At 40.1% G+C, this 25,725-nt stretch overlaps 1 protein-coding gene across 1 annotated transcript in view; it reads left to right on the forward strand.

The window, feature by feature from the left end:
• Positions 1-8,900: 8,900 nt before the first annotated feature.
• Positions 8,901-25,725, forward strand: part of pcp4b (Purkinje cell protein 4b) — a 28,067-nt gene continuing 11,242 nt past the window's right edge. The window contains exon 1 of the mRNA XM_058634271.1: positions 8,901-9,036. Within this exon, the coding sequence (XP_058490254.1) occupies positions 9,028-9,036 (9 nt within the window). The 5' untranslated portion in view covers positions 8,901-9,027. The remainder of the gene's footprint in view (positions 9,037-25,725) is intronic.

Below are 25,725 nucleotides of genomic sequence, written 5' to 3' on the forward strand. Positions count from 1 at the left end.
GTTCACACATTCTTTCAGCTCCACGTGACAACTTTTGTTCTTTTTATGTCCGTGGCAACATTCCCTCACTGCACACAGAGTGACGCATTTAATGTCTCAACAGAGCAAGTGAGGCAAAAGAGGCACACTGCTCGAGTAAAGCCAGAGAGAGTGGTACCTCGCCTGCAAATCACAACGGCCCGATGATTCCGCCATTGTATTTTGGCCATCCCAATTCCGTCCCAAAACAACGTTTTTCACATTTGATCTGGCATTATTACGCAAGTAAATACAGTCAAAATATTGTAAAGTACCGGTCCTCAATTCCTCAATTATTCTTAATTTGCTATTGACCTACGTAATAAGAGGGGTTTGTTTTAAGACAGACTCAATTATTATTAACGTGTTTCTACCTGATATGAATAAACAGCAGTGTTGCCGATTATTCCAGACGTGTACAGATGCTGACAGCGCACATTGGTGTGGTCCTCCTCCACTTGTAATACAATTGATATTGATCAGCATCACAGGCAAGGCAAGACAAATTGAATCCAGGGCTCACCAGTAGGCAAATAGCATTAAATTCACACTGAGGACATGAAGACGATGAGCTCCACTTTGTTCATCATTGTCTCGCTCTCTCAGGCAGAGAGAGGCTCAACTGGCGCCTGACATGGAGACAGCCTATCATCACTTTCCTTTCACTGGCAACATTCCTAGTAATAAAGCACTAATAAATGGAGTGAGCAGAGCTGAGACATGAAATGAACTGTACTCTGCTGGTGAGCCCCAGTGAGCATGGCAGCAGGGGAGCAGGGGAGATGTGCAGTTGCATGTACAGAAGGTGAGGAAGGTGCTTTATTGTGAGTGTGTGTGCATGTGTGTGTGGAGTGAGTGGGGGGGAAGCAGCAAGATACTGCATGAGCATGAGTGATCAATTTTTTCATATGCTCTTGGCTAAAGATCCACATAGGAGAGGCAGATATAAAAAGACAACAAAATCTGGCAGGGCTTTTTCTGTTTTTCTGAAACCATATGGGTCAGCCTTCAGAGAGATAGTTGAACATTTTGGGAAAAAAAAATGCAGGTTTATAAGCTTTCTTTCATAGAGTTCCAGGACAATCTGATGATTATTTGGTCCCTATATCTTCTTCAACTTCCTAGTAAGTGTAACCATGCTTTCCTGCCCCTCATACGTAGAATGTATCTCATTAGCTGCACTAGAAATACAGTTGACTTCAGCGAGCTGTATGCTAATTGAGGCTCTGCAGCTTCCAGTGCCCAGCAGCTAGTACTAGTACTTATTATAAAAATGGCTTTGCACACTCTGATCAGGGAGAACAGTTCACTGTGAGCAGGGACGTCATCACAGATGCTTCACAGAAACACGGAGCACCGCACACCCAGACAGTGACAACGGCTGCAGCTCTGTAGATGAGAGGTAAATAAGGTTGACACCAAAGAAGAGAAAAAAGCAACACCAAACTTATCAGGATATTTAAAACCCATCGGTTAAACTAAACTAAACTAAACTAAACTAAAGGTGACTAACACCATGTCCATTACCAGTCGTTGTTCACCGGTGCCTGAATTGTGACATTACAGATGCGGAAGAAAAAAAACAACAATATTACAAACATAATACCAACAGCCTGAAGATTAATGTGCCTCATAATGAAAACAGACCAGACAAAGAGCAAATGAACATGTTTACCCGGTTATTAACATTCCCGCTGATATCTACCTGAGCTGAAGATGATAAAAACCCCCAGTATTATTGACCCAGAGATGTAAAATCATTTGATCCAGGAGAGAAATGCCAGTTAAACACACTGGTGAAAAAACAGCGATTAAATGTGTTTTTTGACCAGGGGGAATGGGGTAAAGGTCCCAGGGAGAAAATAGCTCTATAGCTGCTGCCAACTTTTCCCTTTGTAAGATTTCATTAGGCTTCTGCCGGTTACTCTCCAGTAGTGAATATGTGCACGACTAACTTGCAAACTTCAGCTATAAACACAAGAATGTCCCTGAGCTCTTTTGGCACTATGTTTGTTTGGAGAGCGTGAACAGGTGCATACAAATACACCCATCTGTGATGGTCGACCACATTAAAGAGCTGAAGTGTGTAGGATACGTAGTGCCAAGGCAGTAACTCGTGCAGGGCAAAAGGTTAACTCTGATTTATTGTACTTTTAATATTGTAAATGAGACATCTTATCTGCGTTTGTCACAAAATTAATCTGCAGCACAGCAGCAGTAGCTGTGTCCCTCTGGTGCTGTAAAATACTGTAATGTGACAAAGTGAAATTCTGCTTTAATTAATTTTTACTGGAGAAGCAACAGTTGACAATGGTTATAATAACAGCAGCGCTGCTCAGTGGTAATTATGAGAGATATCCATGTTGGTTACAAACCATGTAAATTGATTTTGTGAGCCTCAAATCAAATCTAATCAAACAGACGAAGCACAGTTTTAACATTACATTGCGCTGACACGTCGCAGTGTCCCTGAGTGGAAGTGGGCCGTGTACTGGGGTTGCTGAGTGCTATGTAGTTGTACTTTAATGAAAAGTGTGGAGACAACAGATGCAGTGCTGAGTGATTAAGTGGCTCGAGGCTCACGAACAGAACAACCACCTGATAGCGGAGACATTAAGCTGTTCCTCCTCTGTAGCTCATAGCACTGGAACTTGGCTCTCTGCCCACAGACAAACTAACAGACTGAAAGTAATTTGAGTTGGTCGTGCACCAAATAGTCTGAATCCCAACACGGTGAGGGTTCAGTTAGGGACGGCTCAATACCATTTTTTCTGTGTCCGGTACAAATATGTCTATCAATATTAATCGCTCATTCATTCATCTACTGCTTTATTCTACTCATGAATAGGCCAAAAGTCCAGTCCATCACAAGGCCTCCAGTACAATTCTAAACTGTTAATTATACATCTGTGCTTCCGAGCCATAACCAGCAAGTTCAGTTCTTTTTATTTTCAATTTTCACAAGCAAAATTACACGTGACGTCGATGTTTGCATTGTTTTCATCTTTTATCTTTTACTTAAATCCTCACAGCTGACACACTCACTCGTAGTGTAGTGTTTAAGACATGTGCAGCTCTCACTCACATTCTGCTCAAAATACATTGATGGGGAATGTCTCTCTTTGTAGTCTATGCTTAGTAAAGCTTTAGTTTAGGTTCATTATCATAATGACATAAATAAATCTTAACATTAACTTGCACACCATCTTTTGGGTCACACGGCAGCAACTAAAATGCACTGTTCTGAAGGTGTATTGCAAAGAACATACAGTTAAAAGGTCCAGTGTGTGGGATTTAAGGGCTCTAACAGACGAGATGGCATCTCATAGTTGTAAATATGCTTTTATTAGCGTGTTATCACCCAAATGTGAGGAGGAGCTCTTTATATCTTTGTCAGAAATGGGTGATGAGTATATGTTGCACCACCACATTTCTCCATTAGCTCAGGACAGACAAACAACATATGCAATATTTAAGATGCGACTAAATCATATTCAGTGAACCTGTGTGTAACTGAAAACCCAAGACACAGAAGAGAGCTGAGGTTAATTTTGCTCCCTTAGTCTAAAGGCACATGCTGCCACTTTGTCACAATATCCTGATCCATACAAAACGTAAAACGTTGAGGAGAATTTGCAAAGGTTTTGTATCGTATCTGCCTTTTATCCACATGGGACTGGTGTTGGGTCTCAGAGCGAAAAGAATCTCAAAACACCACCCTTGCATTTCCATGTATACAACCCATATGCAACTTTGGGGAAATGCCATAGCCCCAGCTGTCGGGCTATATGTGCATGCTCCACATCTTCTTCTCCATTCCTAGTGTACTTGTGTGGCAGCATTAAAGTGCCACATTCAGTCATTTCTTGAAACAATGCCCCGTTTACGGAAAATTTTTAAGAACAATGAAGAAAAAGATTGTATAGGTTTTGTTTCTATGCAGATAAGGCCTAATGTGAACTGAACAGAGCTATAAGTCATATTATCAGTAACACCTGTCAAAATGCCCACAGTGAAAAAGGTCTATGAGGTCACATTAACAGCAGGCAGCCATCTGCAGTTGCAGCTCAGCTGCCTTCTGTGAGCCTGAAATAAAATCATGATAAAGACGAATCACTTTCCTCTGCTGCACAGGCTAAGTATGTGTGTGTGTGTGTAGACTAATGTGCGTTGTGTACACGACTGTACATTTTATTTGACAAAGTTCTAACTGCAGTAACTGTGAATTAAACTTGACACTTAGCTTCCGTTGTTCATACAGTGTGTACTGTGAAACTCTGAGAGCTGTCACTGAGTCTGCAGCAGAGTCACCGAGACAAATGTGTCTCTTCTTCAAGGGACACAGCTTTTAAAACCTTAGAATTCTATACTATTTAGCCTTTTTTAAACATAAGTAGTGATAGAAATTACTTTTTGATTTGTTATCATGAATTTGTCATGAAGCAACCGCATATCAGAGTTTGGGTGGGCTTACATTAGGTTTCATTCAAACTTAAATTAAATAATATATTATATAATATATAATAAATGAAATTAACACATTGTATTTCGTGCATATCTATCCTACAGGTGTTGGAAAAGGCTGACAACATGATATTGCACTACCAAAGCAAAGATCTGCACCTCTCAGCACCAACAACTTCACAAAAAGATGACACACAGCATTAATTTTTGCCTTGTGAATAAGTCCTTGTTAAATGAGCATCTCTCTCTCAATGTGGTGAATCAGAATCTGGAGTCTGAACATGTGTTGTGTTGTGTGTTGTGCTTAAAGAATAACGGTGTGGTTTTTTTGGTGAAGAAAATCACATGACCAAACCCAGTTGCTGGAACATTACTCAATACATTTAACCTCCTAAACAGAACACAAATGTCTTTTTTTTTTAAAAAGTCTTAAAATTGTTTTACTCTAACAGGTGTAAACAGTGCATTAGTGGGGGGACTATATTCATCCGTGGATTAATACACATTTTGTAAAAGAAAATGCTGAATATTCGCACCCTTATCTTTTAATTTGTGCTTTGTGTAATTTCAGTGTAGTTTTCAAATCAGTCTCACTAACAGACATAGAATTATGTTACTAAATAGTTAAACTGAACCCATTGTGTGTCTGTGAAGGTTCTCAGTCATCCAGGTCATAGTCATCCTCTGTAGTTAGCTGTAGGCGACTGGACTAACTATAGAATATTAACCCATTGTAGGTATTTTAACTGCGGAGCTACGAGACCAAACTGAAAATCTTTAATGCATGGGTGATTGACTTATTTTCTAAATTTCTACATCTGTCAATGTCATAACCCATATTTTGTGAGTACTGAAAGGTGTATTTTTTTGTTTTTTTGTTAAAGGTGTAATTACTGGCATAATAAACAACATTCTTGTTGTTTCAGCAAAATGCTGAGCTACACAATCTTGTTAATTATTCGAAAAACTGCTTATTTATTCAGGCTGTTTAACATCACTCATACTTGTGCAGTCTCTGCTGGGCTTGTGAAGGAGGTTATTTTTATCAACATAACCTTGAAGCAGAGAGAGGTCACTCTGTTTCCTCCAGCGAACCATCCTGCTAGGCTGAGGTTAGCTTCTTCAGTCAGAAAGTGGTGAAAGGAAATTGTGTGTGGTCGAAAAGCTCTCTGTGTCTGCTTTAATAAAAAAATAAGACGGATTCTTTGTATCAGAGAACTGACGCACAATCTACAGAGAGGAGACTATGGGAGAGAGAAACACACACAAGGTGTGATAGTTGGTTGTAAGATGACAGCCACAGTGTGGCATTTTTACTTCCTTTTTAGCCAGTTTGTCCATCATACAATCTTCATTCATCTGTTCATCTTGGTCCCTGACAGTAACACACTTTCAGGATCGGCCTCACTCTCCTCTCTCCTCACACATACGATGCCAGAACAGTCACACCAATCACGGCACAAAGCAAGACACAATGTGTAAACACACATTTGGTAACAGTTATTGTGGCATTCTATTAATTAAAGAAACAAGACTGATTCATAAAAATAGTATGCCCTTGAAGATGAGATGATGCGTCCCAGTGGTGACCCTAAAAATATTTAGAACGCTTTATCTTAGGTGAAAATATTTTCATTTGCAGACATTGAGGATAAAATTTGGTTTTTATGAGCTAGTTTAGCTCATGGAGGCTGCCACCATGTTTTTACAATAATAATACACATCTTTTAAAGGCTTCTCTAATAGGGGTGGGAACCACAGGGTACCTCACAATGTGCAATTCATGGGCTGAATAGTTTTGAATAAATATCTAGTTGTGATTAGTTTGAAAAGATTTGCGATTGTGATATAATGATTTATCAGAGGGAATGGTCATTTTTACATAATTATTCCCCCTTTTTATTTGAAAAACATAATTATAATGTCTATAACTGTGTGATATTTGTGCAGATCTGTGAGAAAACATCTGAAGATGAAGATGTTCCCTTCAGTCCAGTGTTTCCCAACGCTGGTCTTCAGGGAACACTGGCCTGCATGTTTTAGATGTTGTCCTGCTCCAACACACCTGATTCAAATAGTCAGCTCGTCATCAAGCTCTGCATATATGCATATATGTATGTATATATATACTGTATATATATATATACATAACATGTGTTCTGTACATATTGTCATCTATTAACTTGGATTTCCAGGAGAAAGATGAGAAATATGCTGTGTTAAAGCGCTGAACCTGAATACTGATAAAACCTTTCCCACTGCTCTTTATGTTTTTCTGTTAGATGCTTAAAGTAAAAAAGAGGACACATTAACAACAGGACAGATGGAGACATAATCCACACCATCAGCTTTCATTCACACTGCTCAAGTTTCATTCATCATATTTCTGAACCGTTTCCACATCTTTGCATATCTGTCTCTGCTCGTCTGTGTTCACTCTAGCTGCTTTTATTACATCTGTTATGCAATACTGTTTGTAATGTGCCTGTTTCATAACTATCATTGTGTCTGTGTGTTATTGCTGCTTATATGTCTATTTTGTGTTCTTGATATCAGATTATGATAACGGATTCAAAATAAGTGACTTGTTGATTGTAGCCTAGTTGATTAAAATGCAATGTCCCTGAAAATTAAATAAATTAATAAATGATTTTTGACCCCGGATTCTTGAGACCATCAAGATAATAAGCCAAGTAATGTTGGTGGTAAGCAAAATGTGTACTCTATTATTTTGTTCCATTAAAGTAACTCTTAAGTCATTGTGTATAGCCCTTATAGCACAATCACCTCCAGATGATTGTCCTGTCTCTGCACAAAGACGCACTGTTGAGGTTCTGCAGGACTTCAAGTCACCATTCTCCTTACTTTTCCTGCAGCTAACTTGCTGTAGCTGTTCTGAACATCAGCTCAGCTGTAAATCTTCATTTCAGTCATGCGTTGTGCCTTGCTAACTTCATACAAACTTCCCTCATGAGCAGAGACATTTTGGGAATTTCGGCACAACAAAGAGCCCTGAGCCATTTTCAATGCAAATCCGCTCCAGCTTGTCAGGCACGTTGACAGTTACTCTGAGACACAAAGGTCAGGTCAGAGCAGCCGAGATGTTAGGCTTCATTTGTAATCAGTTCCCTCTTCTTCCATCCATCATGGCTCCACTGAGACTTACGAGCTCCAATGGCAGTCCCTAAGAAAAACAGCCCTCCAGTTGCATCCACATCACAGCTCCAGTCCTCTTTGTCTTAAACTATTTCCATGTCAATGTGCAGGGACCAGATAGCGGTTGCTTTGGATTTGGCTATAAATACCCAGCTTGTCAAACAGTGCATGCTCTGAATTTTACTCATGTTTGTAGGATTTAAGGATGAACCGATGGTTAGCTTGAATGTGTGAAAGTGATGGATGAAAAAGTGGAAATGCTACGGCAGAATGCTGTGAGACTGATGCAATGGAATTACACAAGCCCACCAGAAATAGGCACCACCCTCTCTGATAAATCACTAGCTCTTTCTTCTTCACCTAATTCAATAAATTCAAAACAAAAAGCTTGGGCTCTCTGATGCAATAAACTCAACATGCTGTTATTTAGGAATCCATCATACAGGGGACATGAAATTGGCTTATTACACCACAGCAAAACACCTTTAATCATGCAATAAATGTGAGAAGACATCTCCAGCGGACACAACTGCAATCATCATGAGATTCAATTCCATTTTTACAGACATGATGCAATCACTGTAGGTAGATACTGTATACAACCACACACTCTACTGGTGCATGAAACCCCTTCACAAGCTGGTTTCACTCAGTTAAGTGAAGGAGGTTTCATTTAAGATTTGACATAAAATTCACCCAACAAATTATTGTTAATACGGCTGTCATTTCTGTGGACTGAAAGATGAAACAATCCGATGTTTTTTTCAATTAAATAATCAGTGGACAGGAAAAGGCACAAGAATATATGTATATATACACATGTGTATGTATACATATATATGTATATATATTTACATATACATATATATATTTACATATACATATATACACATATATATATTTTTTAGGAGAATGAAGATAACAAGGATCTTATTTTTTTGTTCCACATGCACCTATATCCTTACATAATTAAAAACTAAATTATAAGAAATCCAACTATATCCTAAGGAAGTTTCATATGGGCTCCAATGTATACCTTATACTTAGTACTTATACCTGGATTGAATATTTTGCAGTATCTCTTCTGTAAACCTTTTAAAAAAAGGTTTGCTGTTTATCAGCAGGAGAAGCTCAGTTTGGCTGAGGATGATGAAAAGGGCTGACACAGCATATGAATATTTGAAGAAGTTGGGTGGTGACTTGGGATTCACATGTGCCCACGGCATTCCTATTGGTTTACTGGTGACGTGATGACACGGAGCAGTTGGGCTGAACACGGTATAAAGCATCTCACTCCGCGGCGAGCCACTCTTTAAAAGACCACTGCTACTCAAACTACTCCTCCCGCAACTGGAAGCAGGAAAAAAAGCCTCTACATCACCTTCCATCATGAGCGAGGTAGGACTATGTCATGTTTTAAAAACAGATATGCGTCCGGATGAAGTCGGGCTTTTACGCACGACCCGCGCGCTAACGCGTGGGCAGATATATCATGAATAAGAGATTTAACGGCTGCTGTCGACGGTTATATATTAATTGATGACTGATATTTACTGCTGCAGCGCGGATATAAGTCATGACAGTGTCAGATGTTGCACAGCTGCTCCGTCAAAGTGCGCCGATCATGGCACAGCAGGGCGCAGCAGTGCGCTCTGGGGTTGCAGCCACTGAAGTGACAGTGTGGTGGATTTACGGTGGATAAGGACATTTCATTTTCTCTTCAACGGTTCACACATAGTTCACAGTCATTAAATTAACCGTTCAATGTCGATTTGCAGCAATTACGGTGTAAAGAACATAGCGCTGCGAAACTGACTTAATTGGGAACAAGATAAAAAAAAAAAGGGAACAGCATGTGACTTTTTTAGTTTTGGAGGCTGTAGAAAAAATTATGAAAAATATAATTCTATATATCTCATATATATATATATATCTTTTATTAAATATACAAATACTGGTGTAGTTGCTGGATGTGGTGACCAGGCAAGTGGACGTAACACTCAGGGGATTTTACCAGCCACACTGAAGATAGAACGCCACAGGTTTATCTCTTCATGCAGTGCAGGGCTCCACACCGCGGGGGTTCGAGCTTGCAGTGGAAACAACACTGCTGTGAGGTTTTTCCCACAGCTCACTCCCCTGATCCCCCATGGTCACAGATGTTCAACTCAATTGACAGTGGAGGGAGGATATTAATAGCGCTTTTAATGGAGAATGTTTATTCTGCACAAAGCCCTGGAGAATTCTGCTAATGTCACCACTAGTGTTTTAGGGTTTCTAATGACACTAATTTGCAACACACCATTTATAAAATGTAGTGATGAGCTTTGGTATAATTTTCTGAAAGCTGATGATTTTTCTTTTTTTCTTTCTTTTATGGGGCATTAAAGATAATCCATAAACGTCTCAGGTCTACACAGATAAAAGTGTAACTCAGTTGTAATTTATCCTATGTGGTTATTTTTAATTAAATGATTAATAAAACAACATATTCACAAAGAAACAAGAAACAATTTTATTCATTTTTCAGAAAGTTATTTTGCTGAATTGTGATTGTTCAGATGTTGCTCCTGCTTTTTAATGCTTGCAAAGGGGGAAATTGAGCATGACTGACCCACCTGGACATTTTGTCAAACAAGTAATTGGTTTGTTCTGCTGGACGTTAGCACAGCATGGCCGAGAGCACAGCCTGTAAATTTGTATTTCCTTGAGGATGTGTTAGGAAAAACTACCGTGGACTTAATGTAAATTCATGCAAAAATGGTCAGCTGCAAGTGTGTGCAGCAACCTCCTCACACCTAATACTTCACACTCACTTACAAAGAAAGAGCCAAACCACCAGCAGCAATCTCAGGTAGAAGGGAATGTTAGAGAATCCAGTCTGCACAGTTTGCAGTCCGTCATTTCCCTTAAAATGGAAAGGTGGAAAATGCGAATACACTTCCCAGCAAGCTGTTTATAACAACTCATTTACTGGTTGCCTCAATAAAATACATTTTGGAGTCACACACAACAGGGGCTATTACAGCTTTTAAATAATTAAGTGTCCCAATCTGGCAACCCGAGTCTTTCGTTTTCTAATAACATGCAAAGGAAAGAGAAGCTGTTCTGTGTTTAAGGGGAACGTGGCTCTGGTATTAATGTGGTGATGATGATGATGATGATGATGGTGGTGATGAGGTGTGGTGATATGTTTTATCAAGTACTGTGCAGCATGGAGTTGTTCTCAGTCAAAATCAGAAAAGCACTTAGTCTCTTTAAAGTTGACTTGAAGCCAGTAAATGAAGCTGAGCAACTCAGCATGTTCTAGATGGATGAGTCTCAGTGGTCAGCACTGCATCTTCTGCCATTGTTCTCTCCACCTCTCTTAATCTAAACAAACCTTAGAGCTTAGAACCTTAGAACAGGTTGAACACTCACAGGTGAAGTTATACTTTACTACACAGAGTGGCGACTATGTGGATTGCCACCCTTTGTCTCTTGAAGGTCCAGTGTGTAAGAATTAGTGCCAATTAGTGCCTCATGGTAAGACTGCAGACTGTAACAAATGAAGGACTCCTCCTCTCACCCCTACCTTTGTCATGCATGTTATGGACCCAACTATTTTTTTTTTTGCTTTTCCATTAGGGATATTACCTAGTACTTTTTTAGTGCCTGCTCTGGTGAGGTTCCAAACGTGCTGAGCCGTGCTGAGCCTAAATGTGACGTCGACAGACTGCCGGCCACTGATTGGCACAGTGTCATCACTGGAAGAGTCATGAGCGCGACATCTGACACAGCAATCAAACCGAACAATGCCGAACTGTAGATCTGTTTAAAAAAAAAAGCCAACATTTAGCAATGAAATTTCTAAAATCTCGATATTTAACAGAGTCTGGTGTATGATGAATGAATGATTCAGTACACCGAAAACAACTGCTTTACAAGTTTGAGTGTGTCACGTATAAATCATGCAGCTGTGCAATGACTCCGCCCACGTCGAGGAGGTACTATAGTAATGGAAAACAATACCAAACCGAGTAGAGTTGTGCCATGCCAAGCCGTCATGCTGGAACTATATAGTGGAAAAGCCCCATAAAAGACCTACGGTGGCCTTCTATGTGTCTCAACAAGACGTCAAACTGTGTTTGAGAATAGACTGCGGGCATTGAAGAAATATCGGTTGCAAGGGAGTGGCGCTTTTCTGTCACCAAATCAGCTGACTGTTGTGGGTCTAGCTCCAGCCGTACAGTACTTTACCATTATTCTGTAAGCCCAAGGGAAGAATACGTACTGCACTGTAATCAAAATGTTCCACTTGGTGCAAACATGCCATTATATGAACATACTTATTGGTAGTTTTCAGTTTCTACCAATAAACACTGAATATCACACACTAGACCATTTAAGTTAGCAAAATCCTTTGTTGTTCCATAAAACATCTGACTCGTGACAAACAAGTCAACAAGAGCGCCTGAAACCTGTTATGTGTCCCGTTTTGTAGCAAATGGTGGACTTTGACACTTAAACACTAGATTCAGAGGAAGAGCCTGAAACTACAGCTTGGCGTGTTTTTTTGCTCTGTGTTTGGATTCGAAAATGACATCCTGACTAACTATGAAGCTGTCTCAGTGAAATTCAATAAAGACCCTATAGCCCTATAACGCTTATTAAATGCATCACAAATGAGTCTGGTGATACCTACATGTTATTTCCACCATGTGTAAAATACTAATGCTGTCAGAGGTTCTCAATATGGGATTTCTGACCCTTCAGCTGGAGGAAACATAAATCCCATTTTATGTTTAATTGCTCAACATTTGATTATGGTCTCCTGACAAAACTTAAAGAGCAGCGTAGCAATATAAAATTAGGCTGCAGTGATTCAGTCATCTCCATGGCAACCACACACTAGCCTCTGGCTGGCTACTACTTCTACTGACAGGACAACGGGAGGTTCGTCAGGACATTCATCAAACCAAACAAGAGCTACAGGGAGAAAATGTGTTGTCCAATCACAATGTGCAACTAAACCTGAGGGTGTCCACAACAAAAGACTACAGTTGCATAATATAAGAGGAAATACTGTATGTCATTTTTGTCACTTAACATGTTTGAAATGTTGCACAGTGGAGTATAAATCAGGCTGAAAGATGCTTACAAAGACAACAGGATTGGATTTCCTGGTGAGCGTGGATGTTCTTGTAGATGGTCTGGTTGTTTCTGTAGGTAACTCTGCATTGAAAAGCCACTGTTAACAGTTACTACACATTCCATGGAACATTTCCAAGGGGGCTTGAACTCGTGTTGACTCACATTTATTTTCAGACTACAAAATTGCACATCGCTGCTTTATTCCTGCATTTACTGACTCATGACTAAGCCGCCTTCAAACCCAAACAGCTCATGTCTCTAGTTGCCGGTTTTCGTGTTGCTCATCCCTTCCCTCCATGTTTTGCCCTGTGCTAATTAACATCAAAGCAGTGTTGTTATATACTGTGTTACCTTCTTATACCAACATAGATGTGATAGCTGTGTGTGTGTGTGCAGGTATTTACATTTTTACAGGTGTATGTGCATCAGTGTGTGCACATGCAGTCTGCAAGATTTGTTTTTCAACCATCAATTTTTTACGACCTGCAACGTTTTTTTGAACACGTCGGCCCAGCTGGGAATCAGCAGAAATGGTAATTAGCGTAATTAGACATTAGCATAAATTTTGTCTTGATTGGCTGCCAGATCATTATTACCAGTACCCGCTTCTTTGGGGATTTAATGATAAGAAAAGCCTTTGGTCATGTTGATGACTGCAGTGAGAGACCATATGCAGTACTCAGGCTGCCGTGATTTAACTCTGCCTCTCTTGGAATTTGGCTGAATAGGATACATACATTTTTATAGGAAAAGCAGTTTAATCCACTTTAAGCAGAGATTGGAACATTTCTTAGCCTGAAATAACCAGAGCATGAAAGTAATGATTGAGTCAACACATTAATAGTCAGCACAAATCAGGTAACTCTGCCCCTCCTCAGTTTTAAGAAGACTAAGATTTAAAATGCTTACACACTAGCACACAAAGCTCGTGTAGTAAAGCTTGTTAGGTACGAGTTTTAGTGAGCTCAGCTTCCTGAAATTGATTCAAACAGAAAAGTGTTTCTCGTCAAGCAACAAATACATCACAACTCTTAATGTCTCCAGACAAAAGTAGATGCATTTTCCACATAAGATTGATGCATCACATTTGACGTATAAATTGGAGTAATAACATCTATTTGCATTTGTGATCGTTATCTAGTGAGATAGATGTGAGAAATTACTTTGGAACATAAAACCATTATCATCAGGTTTTACCACGAGGCATGCAAGATGTCCGAGGGCAGAAATCTGCATTTGTGCTTATAGCAAAAGACAAATATGTCTGATTTCTGATCCCTCCAGACTGAGAGTGATATGCTTCTTCAGTTTTCAAATATTAATCAGCTTTAGTGCATGTCCTGCTGGATAAGGAACATTTTTCTGGCTGGTGTAGGTCTGCAGGTCTGCTGCGTTGTGGCCTCCAGTGTTGTCAGCCACACTCTTGTTTAGAAAGACTGACAACACTTGGAGAGATTGTCTTTTGTCCGAATGGTTCACTGCAGAGTTAAATTGGTGAGGCTCTGTACATGGATTGAAATGCAAAGCTAGAGAAATAAATACCCACTTCTTAGTGATTTATTACCGTTTGTCTTATTGCAGCTGCTGTTGTAATGGACTGTCTACACCAGCACTTGGAGGCATTTTGTTGGTATCTCTATGGACAGTTGAATAAAAACTACTGTGTAGCAATTTCACATCATGATCTGTAACTGATTTATCCAAATTAAAACAAGCGACAGAAGATAATAATATACAGTATGTCTTATATCTATCATCACTTTCTGTATCTTCATTTCAATTTAAAATTGAGTTATTCTTCTAAACACTCCATCAACTAACAAGATCTTTATCAACAACAAAGAAGATAATGGAAGATAAATGCAATTTACTCATCTGCAGCAGCATCATCAATCACTTGGAATGATGCTGAACACACACTGAAACTAATACACGCTGGGTGCTTCAGTGGCTGGGATGAAAAAAAGCTTTTGTAATGCGTGTGTGGCCCTTGTCTGATTATAATGGGGGTCATAAATTCACTGTTTGTGTACATGGAGCTGATGGGTCTGTGTTTATCAGCTTCATAGATTGTATCGTGCAATGTAAAACTAATGAATACAGTAAATTGACAGCTTCGACAGCCTGTTGCTTTGGTCATGTGTGTGAGTTCTTATCTTCCTGCAGCTGAGAAATGAGTCATTCATTACATTAACATTATATTATGTTATTTTATCTGTTATTACTTAGGTTCTTAATTTCTCTTTTACCTCCAGTTTAGATCACCCATTAGTACTTTAGTTTCCAGTGTTTTCCCTTGCAGCTGTTTTGAGTCCCATGATAGCATTTCCTCACTTCCTTCTCATTTTTCCTTTTCCTGACTTCCCTGTTGTTGTTTTTTAACACAATACCAGCCAACCGTCGAGTTGTTGAGTTGCATTGCCTTGTATGAAAAGTGCTATATAAATAAAGTTTGAGTGATTAGATTGATTAGAGGAAAAAAAAAGATCGTCTTATTATTAAAATGCATGTCAGTAAATTGAATTTCTTAAAGTAAAACTAACTTACCCATATAATGCTGCTGGGAGTTGAATTACTATTGCATCTTTGCATTCAACTGGACCCAAAATGGCTCTGCACATGCTCCACAGTTCCCACAGAAGCAGGAACACATAAGAATATGACCAAACAACGTGGAATGTTTTGGACTAAGGCGGAGAGTAGTAAGACAGAAAAGTCCGCAACATGCATGTTTAAAAGTTGTTGTACATTAATCTCCTACTTATTCATATTCAGATTATAGCACGACAGAATGGGATGTGAAAACAGTTTGACAAGCATAAAATGTGCTACTTTATGATAATGGGCACCATTTGTATGTGCAAAGGAAAAAAAAAAAAAAAAAGAAGCTTTGGTCGTCTTAGTTCTGTGAGCCACAGCCATGTCAATCACATACTAGCAATGTCAGCAACAGTGCACCATGCAAATGTGCTGGTGTGAAGGTTTCACTCATTCACCTTACAAGTCGAGCATGTGGCTGAATTAGCTGAGCGACATCAGTGCTGCCCACTGCAAAATGTCCTGCCCACACAATCACTGCAGCATCGTGGCCCACAGATCTGACACAGAGAGGAACAGTGTGGGGACCAGGGGCAGTTTTGACTATGGGAAAATCTCATCTGGGATACATGTTTCCCTCTGAAACACCTCTCAGGTGTTCTTTTAGTACATTTTACTGCAGAAAAAAAAACAGGACATTAAAAGGAGTTTAAATACGTTTTCCCACATTATATGGCTGTGAATTCCAAATGCTTATTCTGAGAGATGAGTGAGAGTTTTTTTTTTTATATAATTCATAAAGACAATTTTCTTGTCACTTCTGATGCACTGGCACCCAAAGTGAGACACTGAACAGCTGGTGTGATGAGAGCTGAACCAGGCTGGTAGCAACACTAGTGAGTGATGAAAGTGAACTGAAAATGTGAGTGTGCATTCATATTGTGTTAGAACTCTGTTTTTGTTTCACTGTAAGGAATATTGAGTGCTTTGAAGGTTAAGCTTACTATATTAGAAGCTAGGTTTGCTGCACTGTAAAAAGTAAAATTGATTCATTTCTTACAATCAAATTAATTGACAACAATTCACCTTTGACTCTACAGAACATTTTTTAATCCCACAACAGCTTTGGTTACTTGATGTTGTTCTTCCCGAAGATTGTTATTAGGTGTAAAGCACAGGAGTGGCTGCAGCATCAGGAAAACACATTTTGTGGATGCATGACAGACGTGCAATGGACTATTGTTTGTTCATTTGCACACATGTCTAAATCTCCTAAGGGTGATTGAAGAAGTTGGAGTCTCTCCCTTGTCTCAGGGATACACTATGTTAGTAACACCACTGGTTTGTTTGATTGTGTTTTCCTTTGAAACGCTCCCAGAACACATCTGTGACTCCACTGACCTTCCCACATTCAGAACTCCCCTCTTCAGAACCTCTCAATTAATGAAACATGTATTTTATTTGTGTGCAACTCAGATTGTGTACGTTTGTCACTAACATCACTAAAGGGTTTATGGTCGCAATCCTTAGTTTCAGGTCTTTAATACAGTTTGATATCCATTTTGGGAACTTTAGTCCTGTTTACAGTAAAACAGTAAATAAAAGAGAGCATGAATTGGGGCATGGATGCGATGTAACTGTCAGTTTGTACCGTCAAATACCTGGTGGCAGGTGTAGGTGGATGTACAGTGAACTCACCCCATATATTATATATTATATATATACACATAATGAGAATCTCAATAGAATGTTCAACACGACTTCTGCAGACATTTGTGTTCACATATTCATCTTTCTGTCCAGACAATGTCCGGACTTCTCTGCATGTCTGAAAGCAGCTTTAGTTTCATTTTATCATATTATGAATATTATATTTCATTTCTTCTGATGGATTACATTTAAATACTTAGTGTTTGCAATAATGGTACCTGGTTTGTCAATATTAAACCCATCGTCTCTCTGAATAAGTAACAGATAGAAGCAGTATAACATTATTTTTTAAAAAGCAGAAGAGCCCTCATATCCAACAAGTTTTCTATTACCATCTTCCGTCAAAGCGACTCCACCATAAATCCCTCTCCAGCGAGCACAAGCTGGAAGCCAACACATGCCATCTGCAGATGTCACCATAAAATGTGCGGCAGCTTTTGAGGATTTTTAAATGAGACAGTGCCTCAGAACCACATTTAAACATTAGAGGAAGCATTTTCAGTCACAATTTGTAGTTTGATTCCATTTTCCTGTCAAAAAAGAAGCACCTTACACCTTAGCTGTTTCTACTTCTGAGAAATATGTTGAACTGAAACCTTGATCCTTTAGTCATGAAACAACGCACTACAGTCCCTGGTTGACTTGGTATAACTTGGTCTTACGTTGTTTTTCGGTTTGTGGCTTAATTCTGCTTTTTTTTTTCAAATTCTTAATGGCCATCAAGGACGACAGGAAACTCTTGTGCGGTGCAAGCTGCCAAGTCTTAAAATAATCTTAGAACTATGAGACGAGCACCGTCCCATTATTCACCAATTTTTTTCATCCAACACTCAATTTGTGATAACTGAGCTTCACATTTCAAAATATTATGTGCTGTTTGAGAATCCACTGGGCATTTGGAAAAGAGCAACCAACTCAAATGTATCTGTTCTGATTCCTCATATGATCACATCAAATACCCGTCTCTACTCTGGTAAATTATTTGGTGTAATCTTGTGTGATGTTCTCTGCAAAGGCAAAAGACATATTTGTCATTCCTCATAATTAGGGTCTTAATTTGAGCACCTTACTATTTCCACTTCATTTGCAAAGCTACTCTCTTGCTGCTCGGCCCACAAAAGGACACAGGAGCATTATGTGGGTCACCTGGTTACATAGCATGGGCATGTTGTGTCACGTGTGCCCCTCCTTACAGCTGATGAGCCAAGGGTTCCACACCACACAGTTGCCCTCCAAGAGGCTGTCCTGCCTCTGAACAGGGCAGTTGCTCTGGGTCTTAGATCTCAAGCCCAAAATGGTCAATGTTGCTCAGCCAGATAGCTGAAGACAAAACATCAGTCATCACTCATTTGATAGCTATTCCAACAAAGAACCCGGTCAGAATGAGGGCTTTTCTGCATGGAGTTTGCATGTTCTCTCCGTGTGTGCTATGGTTTTCTCCGGGTTTCCTCCCATAGTCTAAAAATATACAGATGTCCAGGGTGTACCCCCACCTTTCACCCTATGTCAGCTGGGATTGGCACCAGCGCCTGCCACAACCCTCATGTGGAGGATAAAGCAGTAGAAGAGTGAGTGAGTGATTGATCTTATATGCAATGAGATACTTTAAACTGCAGATCTGAGCAAAGGAACTGCAGAGAAATTACATCTGACAATAAATAGATTAAAATACTGTACCAATAGATGGGGATCCAATATTAATTTTATTTATGCAGCATGCAGAGGCGAGAGATAGCTAAAAGTGCTGCTTAAAGTCGAACAGTTCCTTTAAATCTAAATGTTTTCCTGCCGTTTTTATGGCAGATTGTTTTATTTATTGTAATTGAAGTAAACACTGGATTTTCACATGCACTACATGATTAAATTTGAGACAAACACTTGAATCTGTTGCTGTAAACCAGCAGGCTGATTGAACCAAACCCCATCTGAGCTCAGGGAACTCCCTCAACTATTTACTGCCCCGCATTTAGTTGGTTGCTCCTTTCATCATTGCAGCCCGCTCTATGGTAATCCCAAAGCAACGACACCAATCCTCAGCGATTGGCAACACCCACTCTAATGAAAGCAAAATGAAAAATGTAATCTCGCCAATTTCAAGGCTCATTAAGTAAAGTAACAGATGGGACTTTGAAAAAATAATTTGTGGAAGAACTGTAATATGTTTTTTTCCCCTCACCTCTACTCATCTTTCTGCCTCCCTCATCTTTTATCTCAGTGGAAATTACTGTGAATCAAGGATTTTACCATATACAGCTGGTACAGAAAAAAATAGGAAATATGTTTTTATTACGATCATTAACTCCATTTCTTTGTTCCAGGATTGTTTTGTGATTTTTAGCCTTTTTTGGTCATGGATGCATTAGAGCTTCAGGGCTTGATGTCAAGTGCTTTATGTGAGCCAAGTGTGTGACTGCTGCATTACCAAAACTCCTCCAATATAATGCTGGGATGAAGAAAAAAAATGCTAGTGGATTAAGAGAGCTCATGGGGTCAGCTCCTTGGTAGAATGACAGTGTGCCCATTTTTCTTGCAAAGAGATGTGAATTCACGAAAAAACTGAACTTAGCAGGAATAAGCATGACCAGTGCATGACCAGTGCATGACCACTGAGTGCACGTATGAAACACTGACATGAGTGGCATGAAGAGATGGCGTGACACCCCCTGCAGTTGTGCATGAGAAAGTGAGCAGTGGAGCAGCTACAGCTGCTGCTCTGCAAAAAATGGTGATCATATGAAAAGAGAAGTGTGAGAGGAAGAGGAGGGGATCGTGTGTCACCTCAGCAATCCTGGCTGCCACACAAGAAAATGGGAAGTGCAGCTGTGTCTCTGTGCCTTGTGGCTCGCCAGGCAGACTGTACCAAGATTCCAGCATCGCCAGTCAATGTCAAACAGCTGATGTTTATGACAAGGAAATCATCTGCCCTTCCTTTCCCCTCCTAGTGACTCACACAAACTGTCCCCAAGGCTCAGCTGGGGAGAAAAACCATCTCTACACTTGTACAGTTGTAGATAGTAAAACACCTTCAGTGTCATTCCAACACTCAGCATGAGCACAACTAGTGTTGTAGTCAAGACCACCTAAACCAAGACCAAGACAAGACCAAGACTTTGAGGGGTCGAGACCGTTAGTGTCGCTTTGCAGAATTTATACGTTGCGCTGTGTTTTCTTTTGGAGGTATTTATGCACAAAAAGTCTTTGTGGTTCAGGTAACCAAATTTTATTATAGATGAGTTGGCTGACATCTTCTCACGGTCTCTTCTCCTGTCACTCACATGCACTTTTGTGGGGGGCGTGTGAAAGGGGGCGGGAGGGGTGACACCCGTTAATGGTGACAAATATTTCCAATGATAAATGAGTCAAGTTATTGGTTGTACCCGAAGCAATACGATTAACGCAAAATCACAGTAATGATATTAACAAGTTAATCCAAAAATGCACAAGCAATTTATTGATATCCCCACCGAGACCGATCTTAAGTACTACAACACTAGGATTAACAGTGGTCACTTTTTAGAGTGGTTGTTTTTCCCCGAAGCCACACTTGGCGTATTTCCTGAACAGACTGTAGAATTAAAGCATTTCAGCTCAAATGGTTAATGGTTATACCAATAAGTTAATATTCTCATGTGCAGTTTAGATACATTTCAGCCTTAATTCCTGTATGTGTGGTTTGCAAATTGGTCAAACCTCTGGTCTCTGGGAAAAGGAAGTATGTTTAATGGTACTAAGCGACCTGTGCTGCACTACAACAGTACAAACTAACCCGCAACCTCGCCACTTTCTACTAGATATGTAGCGGCTGCTCATCCCACAATTGAATATCTAAAAAAAAAAATCAACAGTGGTGGTGAGTTATTGGCCCAGCACTGATTTGGTGGTGTTTCAGAATGCCCCGTGGCCTTTATGACAGTATGGTTTATGTAACTGCCAATGGAGCACATACAGATGAGTGGTCTGTACCATATACAGTAACTCACACACAAAACACTCAGCAAAGAGCACACAGACACACAGTCACTCATGCTCCACTCCCGCTGCCTGCGTGTTGATGGTAAGCTGGCTGATTTGTGAACATCTGAAGAGGCAGGAGGAGAGTCGGGTTAGAAGATCAAGAGCCAAACAACGTTTTACTCTGCGGGTTCTCAGCGCCGTCCTCCATTTGCTGAGTGTCACCTCAAAGGCAGCAGCAGCAGCAGCAGCAGCAAAACCACGTACATGCCATCATAACACACAAGCATGTTGACAGGAATTTGTCTTTGGCAGCAGACAAATATAATGTCTCTAGTAGTTTCAGTTGTATTATTGTCGTGTCAAAGTTGCAAAGACACAGTAGTTGTAAGATGCCAGTAAGGACATAATACTTTTCCTCATAGCCAGTGTTATGTTTACACCACTGCATTAAAAAAAAAAGGAACTATTCTTCTCATTGTATTGGAAAGAAAATAAAATTGTTCCATTGTGCCGCAAATCAAGAGAAGAGAAGGGATTTATATATAGTATCGAAATGGCCGCTCATGGCCGAGTGGAAGGGACAGATCTAGGACTGGGGTGCCCCTGATCCCCGTGCCCAACCGCCATTGCTCCCTAGGCACAGATCAGTGCTGCCTCTTGTGCCCGGTTTATGTGTATACTACTGGTGTGTAAAAACGATGTACTAAATCCAGACATCAAATTCACTATCACTATTTGGTGTGTGTAAAAATAAAACAAATTCTAATTCCATCATCACATTGTGCAATCGGTTTTAGTAATCTAAGGAAAAGTGGAGGCCAAAAGTTGACCATTGTAGCTTTAAAACTTGAAGATATTGGTTGCGGTTAAAGCCTGAGCTTGAAATAGATAGTCACACTCATTGTAGTGAAGGAATACACTGGTATACATATTTGTGTGGCTCCACCTGATGTTTTGGTATTAATGTCAAGGAATCTTGAAATTAATGTACATTAATCTGACATTAATTGACATATGTGAGAAAAATAAAGGTTGGCTCTCAGCAGAATGAAGGGAGAATTCTCACTGAAAAAAGCTTAGCTCTTTGTCCAATCAGAGATAAAACATATTTATATTTCTCTGATGTGCGATATGCTTACACTATATGCACATTGCATCCCTCTGTTATTCTGCTTTTATCACCCATTTGTTTGTGAGTGTGCTTGTGCCTGTATTCCATTTTGTACTGTATATGCTTGTGTGTGTGCATGCGTGTGTGTGTGTGTGCATGCGTGCGTGTTTTCCGCTTGAAGTATCCTAATTGAAAGCCTGGAGGCACACGCGCACACACACACACACACTGGCGCAGCAGTAGGTCTATGCTGCAGTAGCTCTGGCTGTGTGTTTATTTAACCTAAAGGCACACAAACAAAAACACACATGAAAATGTTGTTTGTTGACCTTGTGTCTCTCTGTGTCTGTTAATGATTAATGAGGGGCACAATATGTATTCCTGTGGTACCCTATCTCCCTCGTGAGTGTCAAGTAATTACTGTTTATTTTCTGCTTGATTAGTTTCTCATCTACCGCTTCCTTGGAGCTTGTGAAATTGAGCGTGTGTGTATGTGCATGATATGTCCACAGGTGTACTGATTAGTTCACTAGCACTAGTGTGTGTGTGTGTGTGTGTGTTTTTTTATGTGCAGGTTTATTTGCACAGTGAGGATAGCCCCTTTCCCCCTCAATAATCGTACTCATCGAGGCGCTGTTATCAGAATTTACACGTGGCTCGGCTCCAGAGCAGCTCGGCTGTAAATGGTTCCTCGTCTCTCTGCTGCCCTCAGGAGCATTACATTTTCTCATCACCTCTGCACTGAGCGGAACACTGGCCCCATAAACAAAATGACCTCAAGTCAGATCTTGAATTTTAGCCACTTTGTAACATAGTGAACCCCTGCAGAGGTTGTTGTGTCGAGTATAACATTGTGATTATTGTGGGTGAGCAGTGCTTAACATCCATTGTGCATTATGAAAAGTTTCATAATGTCAGCGGCCATGTGACTTAAGAAGTGACAAGAGACAGAACCAATCATGACGGTCAACAAAAGAATACTATAGCGATAATCAGTATATGTTCTGATGCTAAACTGACTAAACATTTAGTAATAGCACATTAATCTGAACTGAGATGATCTTGGTTTAAAAACCCAAACAGAATAAAGTAACTGCAATGCCGCTTTTCCACGACATGGTCCCGACACACCTCGTCTCGGCGCGGCTCGACTCTACACGGTTTAGTTAGTTTTCCATTACTATAAAGCACCTCCTCAATGTGGGCAGTCATCATAGCATGGCTGCATGACTTAGTTTTACACACACACACACACACACACACACACACACACACACACACACACACACACACACACACACACACACACACACACACACACACACACACACACACACACACACACACACACACACACACACACACACACACACACACACACACACACACACACACACACACACACACACACACACACACACACACACACACACACACACACACACACACACAGTTAAATATTGAGATTTTAGACATTTCCGTGCTAAATGTTGAAGATTAACGCATGTTTTCAGGATTTTAAAGTATTTTTAACTGATTTACAGTATGACATCCGAGCCGAGAATTGGAGTCTTCATGGACGAGTTCTTAAATGATTCAAAAACCAAACCACCTACATTGTATGTAGCCTTTGCAGTTGCACTACAGTGTGAGTAATACAATATTAATGTTGTTGCTCAACATCAGTGATATACTGTTATCTCCAGGGGCAAACATGAGCAACTCAACCAGATAAGCTTGAGAGCAAGGTTGTTTGCAGGGAGCATTGATGCAGTGTGGACTGTCTGCATGATCACTCCTCTCTTTCACCTGGTGCTACAATCATTTTGGGGAGTCAAATTAGTCTGACTGCAAGAACCAATTCCTTTCATGGCCATTACAAGAGACTCTGCTCTTTTCTGTGAACGTGAATTATTAACAACAAAGAACAAAACAGTCCCTTATCTGGCTCTGATTTTAGTTTGGAGCTGCAAGAGACCTCAACTACAATACGAGACACTACAAAGCAGTTTGATAACTCATTTAACTTTTTCAGTGAAAAGAGAGGACAGGTATAAGACTGGTATGCTCAATCACTTCAAATAATGACCCTTTTCCAACTAAAATTCAGAAAAAGCATCAAAGAGCCTGAAAGAAATTTTCTCCCCAAAAGGTTTGCATGTGTTGTGCTCCCAACATCCAAGGATGCTTCAAAACCCCTCACCACCCGCCCCTCACCCCGGCATCAAAGCAATGCACATACTGTTTGAAATTCATTGAAAGCAACAGATTAATAATGCAAAAAGAGAAGCTCGGAAAAGAGGACACATAACGCGATACCTTCTAGACTCCTAAGCTATTAGAGCGCGGAAACACTTCTGACATGACCAAATTGCAAACCTTTGAACAAGCGAGGAATTGCTGTGAAAAGGTTACGGTGAAAGTGGCAGAAGCTAAATCCCCCATGGAGGCAGCCCGATACGTGTTACTTAAATGAAACTGTTTTCCGTTCACTAGTTTGTTTCTGTTCCTGTTACCCAGTGAGTTGCGAAGGAAACAAATTAAATACTTCATTGATGTAGAACGTAAAAAAAATCAGATGCGGTACTTTATTTTCACAATAAAACATGTTTTGCAAAGATGCTCGCCGAAAAAAGCCTCGATAAGAACAAGATTTTCTTATTTTATTTTAAAGCAAAAGGGCATTTTAAGGTCTGGTCACCAACACCAGGCTCTGGAAACTTGTGATCTAATGTTTTTATTCCCAGTAAATTCAATGTGACTTTTTCCAGCGATGATCTTTCTAAACCAACGCCAACAAACTCAATTTTCTTCAGTAGAAATATTTGAAATACAATGAAAGATATGTGTGTCACACCAATTAGTAGCGAGAATCTTTGTGACGCCATATCAGAAACGGTGGACTGCTGTAAATAATGTGCACCCCCAGCCAGCAAGAGTGGAAGATGAGGGAGAGCCTGAGACAGGAAGTGAGTGAAGAAGTTGGACTACCTTAACTACACTTAACTATGAGAGATTTCAGCAGTAGTTGCAGTGCGTTTGCTCTGCTATCCGTGCTAGGTACAAGTAAATGTTAATGATCCGATTACAAAGTTGTGAGTAACTGAGTGAAAAACTTAACCACAGAGGAGGATATTGATCCTTATTTTGCTCTACTCCTCTTCACATTCCCATCTTCAGCACTTACCCAGGTGCAAACACATGCTGACAACCTGTCTGTTAGCAGGCAATAAACTGTGCAACCTGATGATAAGGAGAGTCAAACAGTATTTTTTTATATTAAAGATTGTTTTCATGAACGCACTCAAGTTTCGGATCAAACTGACACAACTTAGTGCTTGGGGACAGTGTGGAGTTCCAGGTGGAAATATTTGACACGGCACAGTAGTTTTAAAATCTCACATTCTATTTTCCACAGGGAAGCATTTTCCTGTAGCACCTTTGTAACATGTGTGCATGGACCATGTTTGTGTGCAGCAGTGGCAAAGTGTTGGGAGCTTTTGCACACTCTCGCTCTCTCTCTCTCTGCAGTGAATTCACTCCGTTCTTTGGCAGTGAAAATGAATGGGCCATCGAGGCAGCAAACACACTCAGGGACATCAGTTATAACAAATGCTGAAATAATTATGTTGGGCTGATAC

This window comes from Solea solea, chromosome 7, assembly GCF_958295425.1.
Source record: "Solea solea chromosome 7, fSolSol10.1, whole genome shotgun sequence".
Classification (NCBI taxonomy): Eukaryota; Metazoa; Chordata; class Actinopteri; order Pleuronectiformes; family Soleidae; genus Solea; species Solea solea.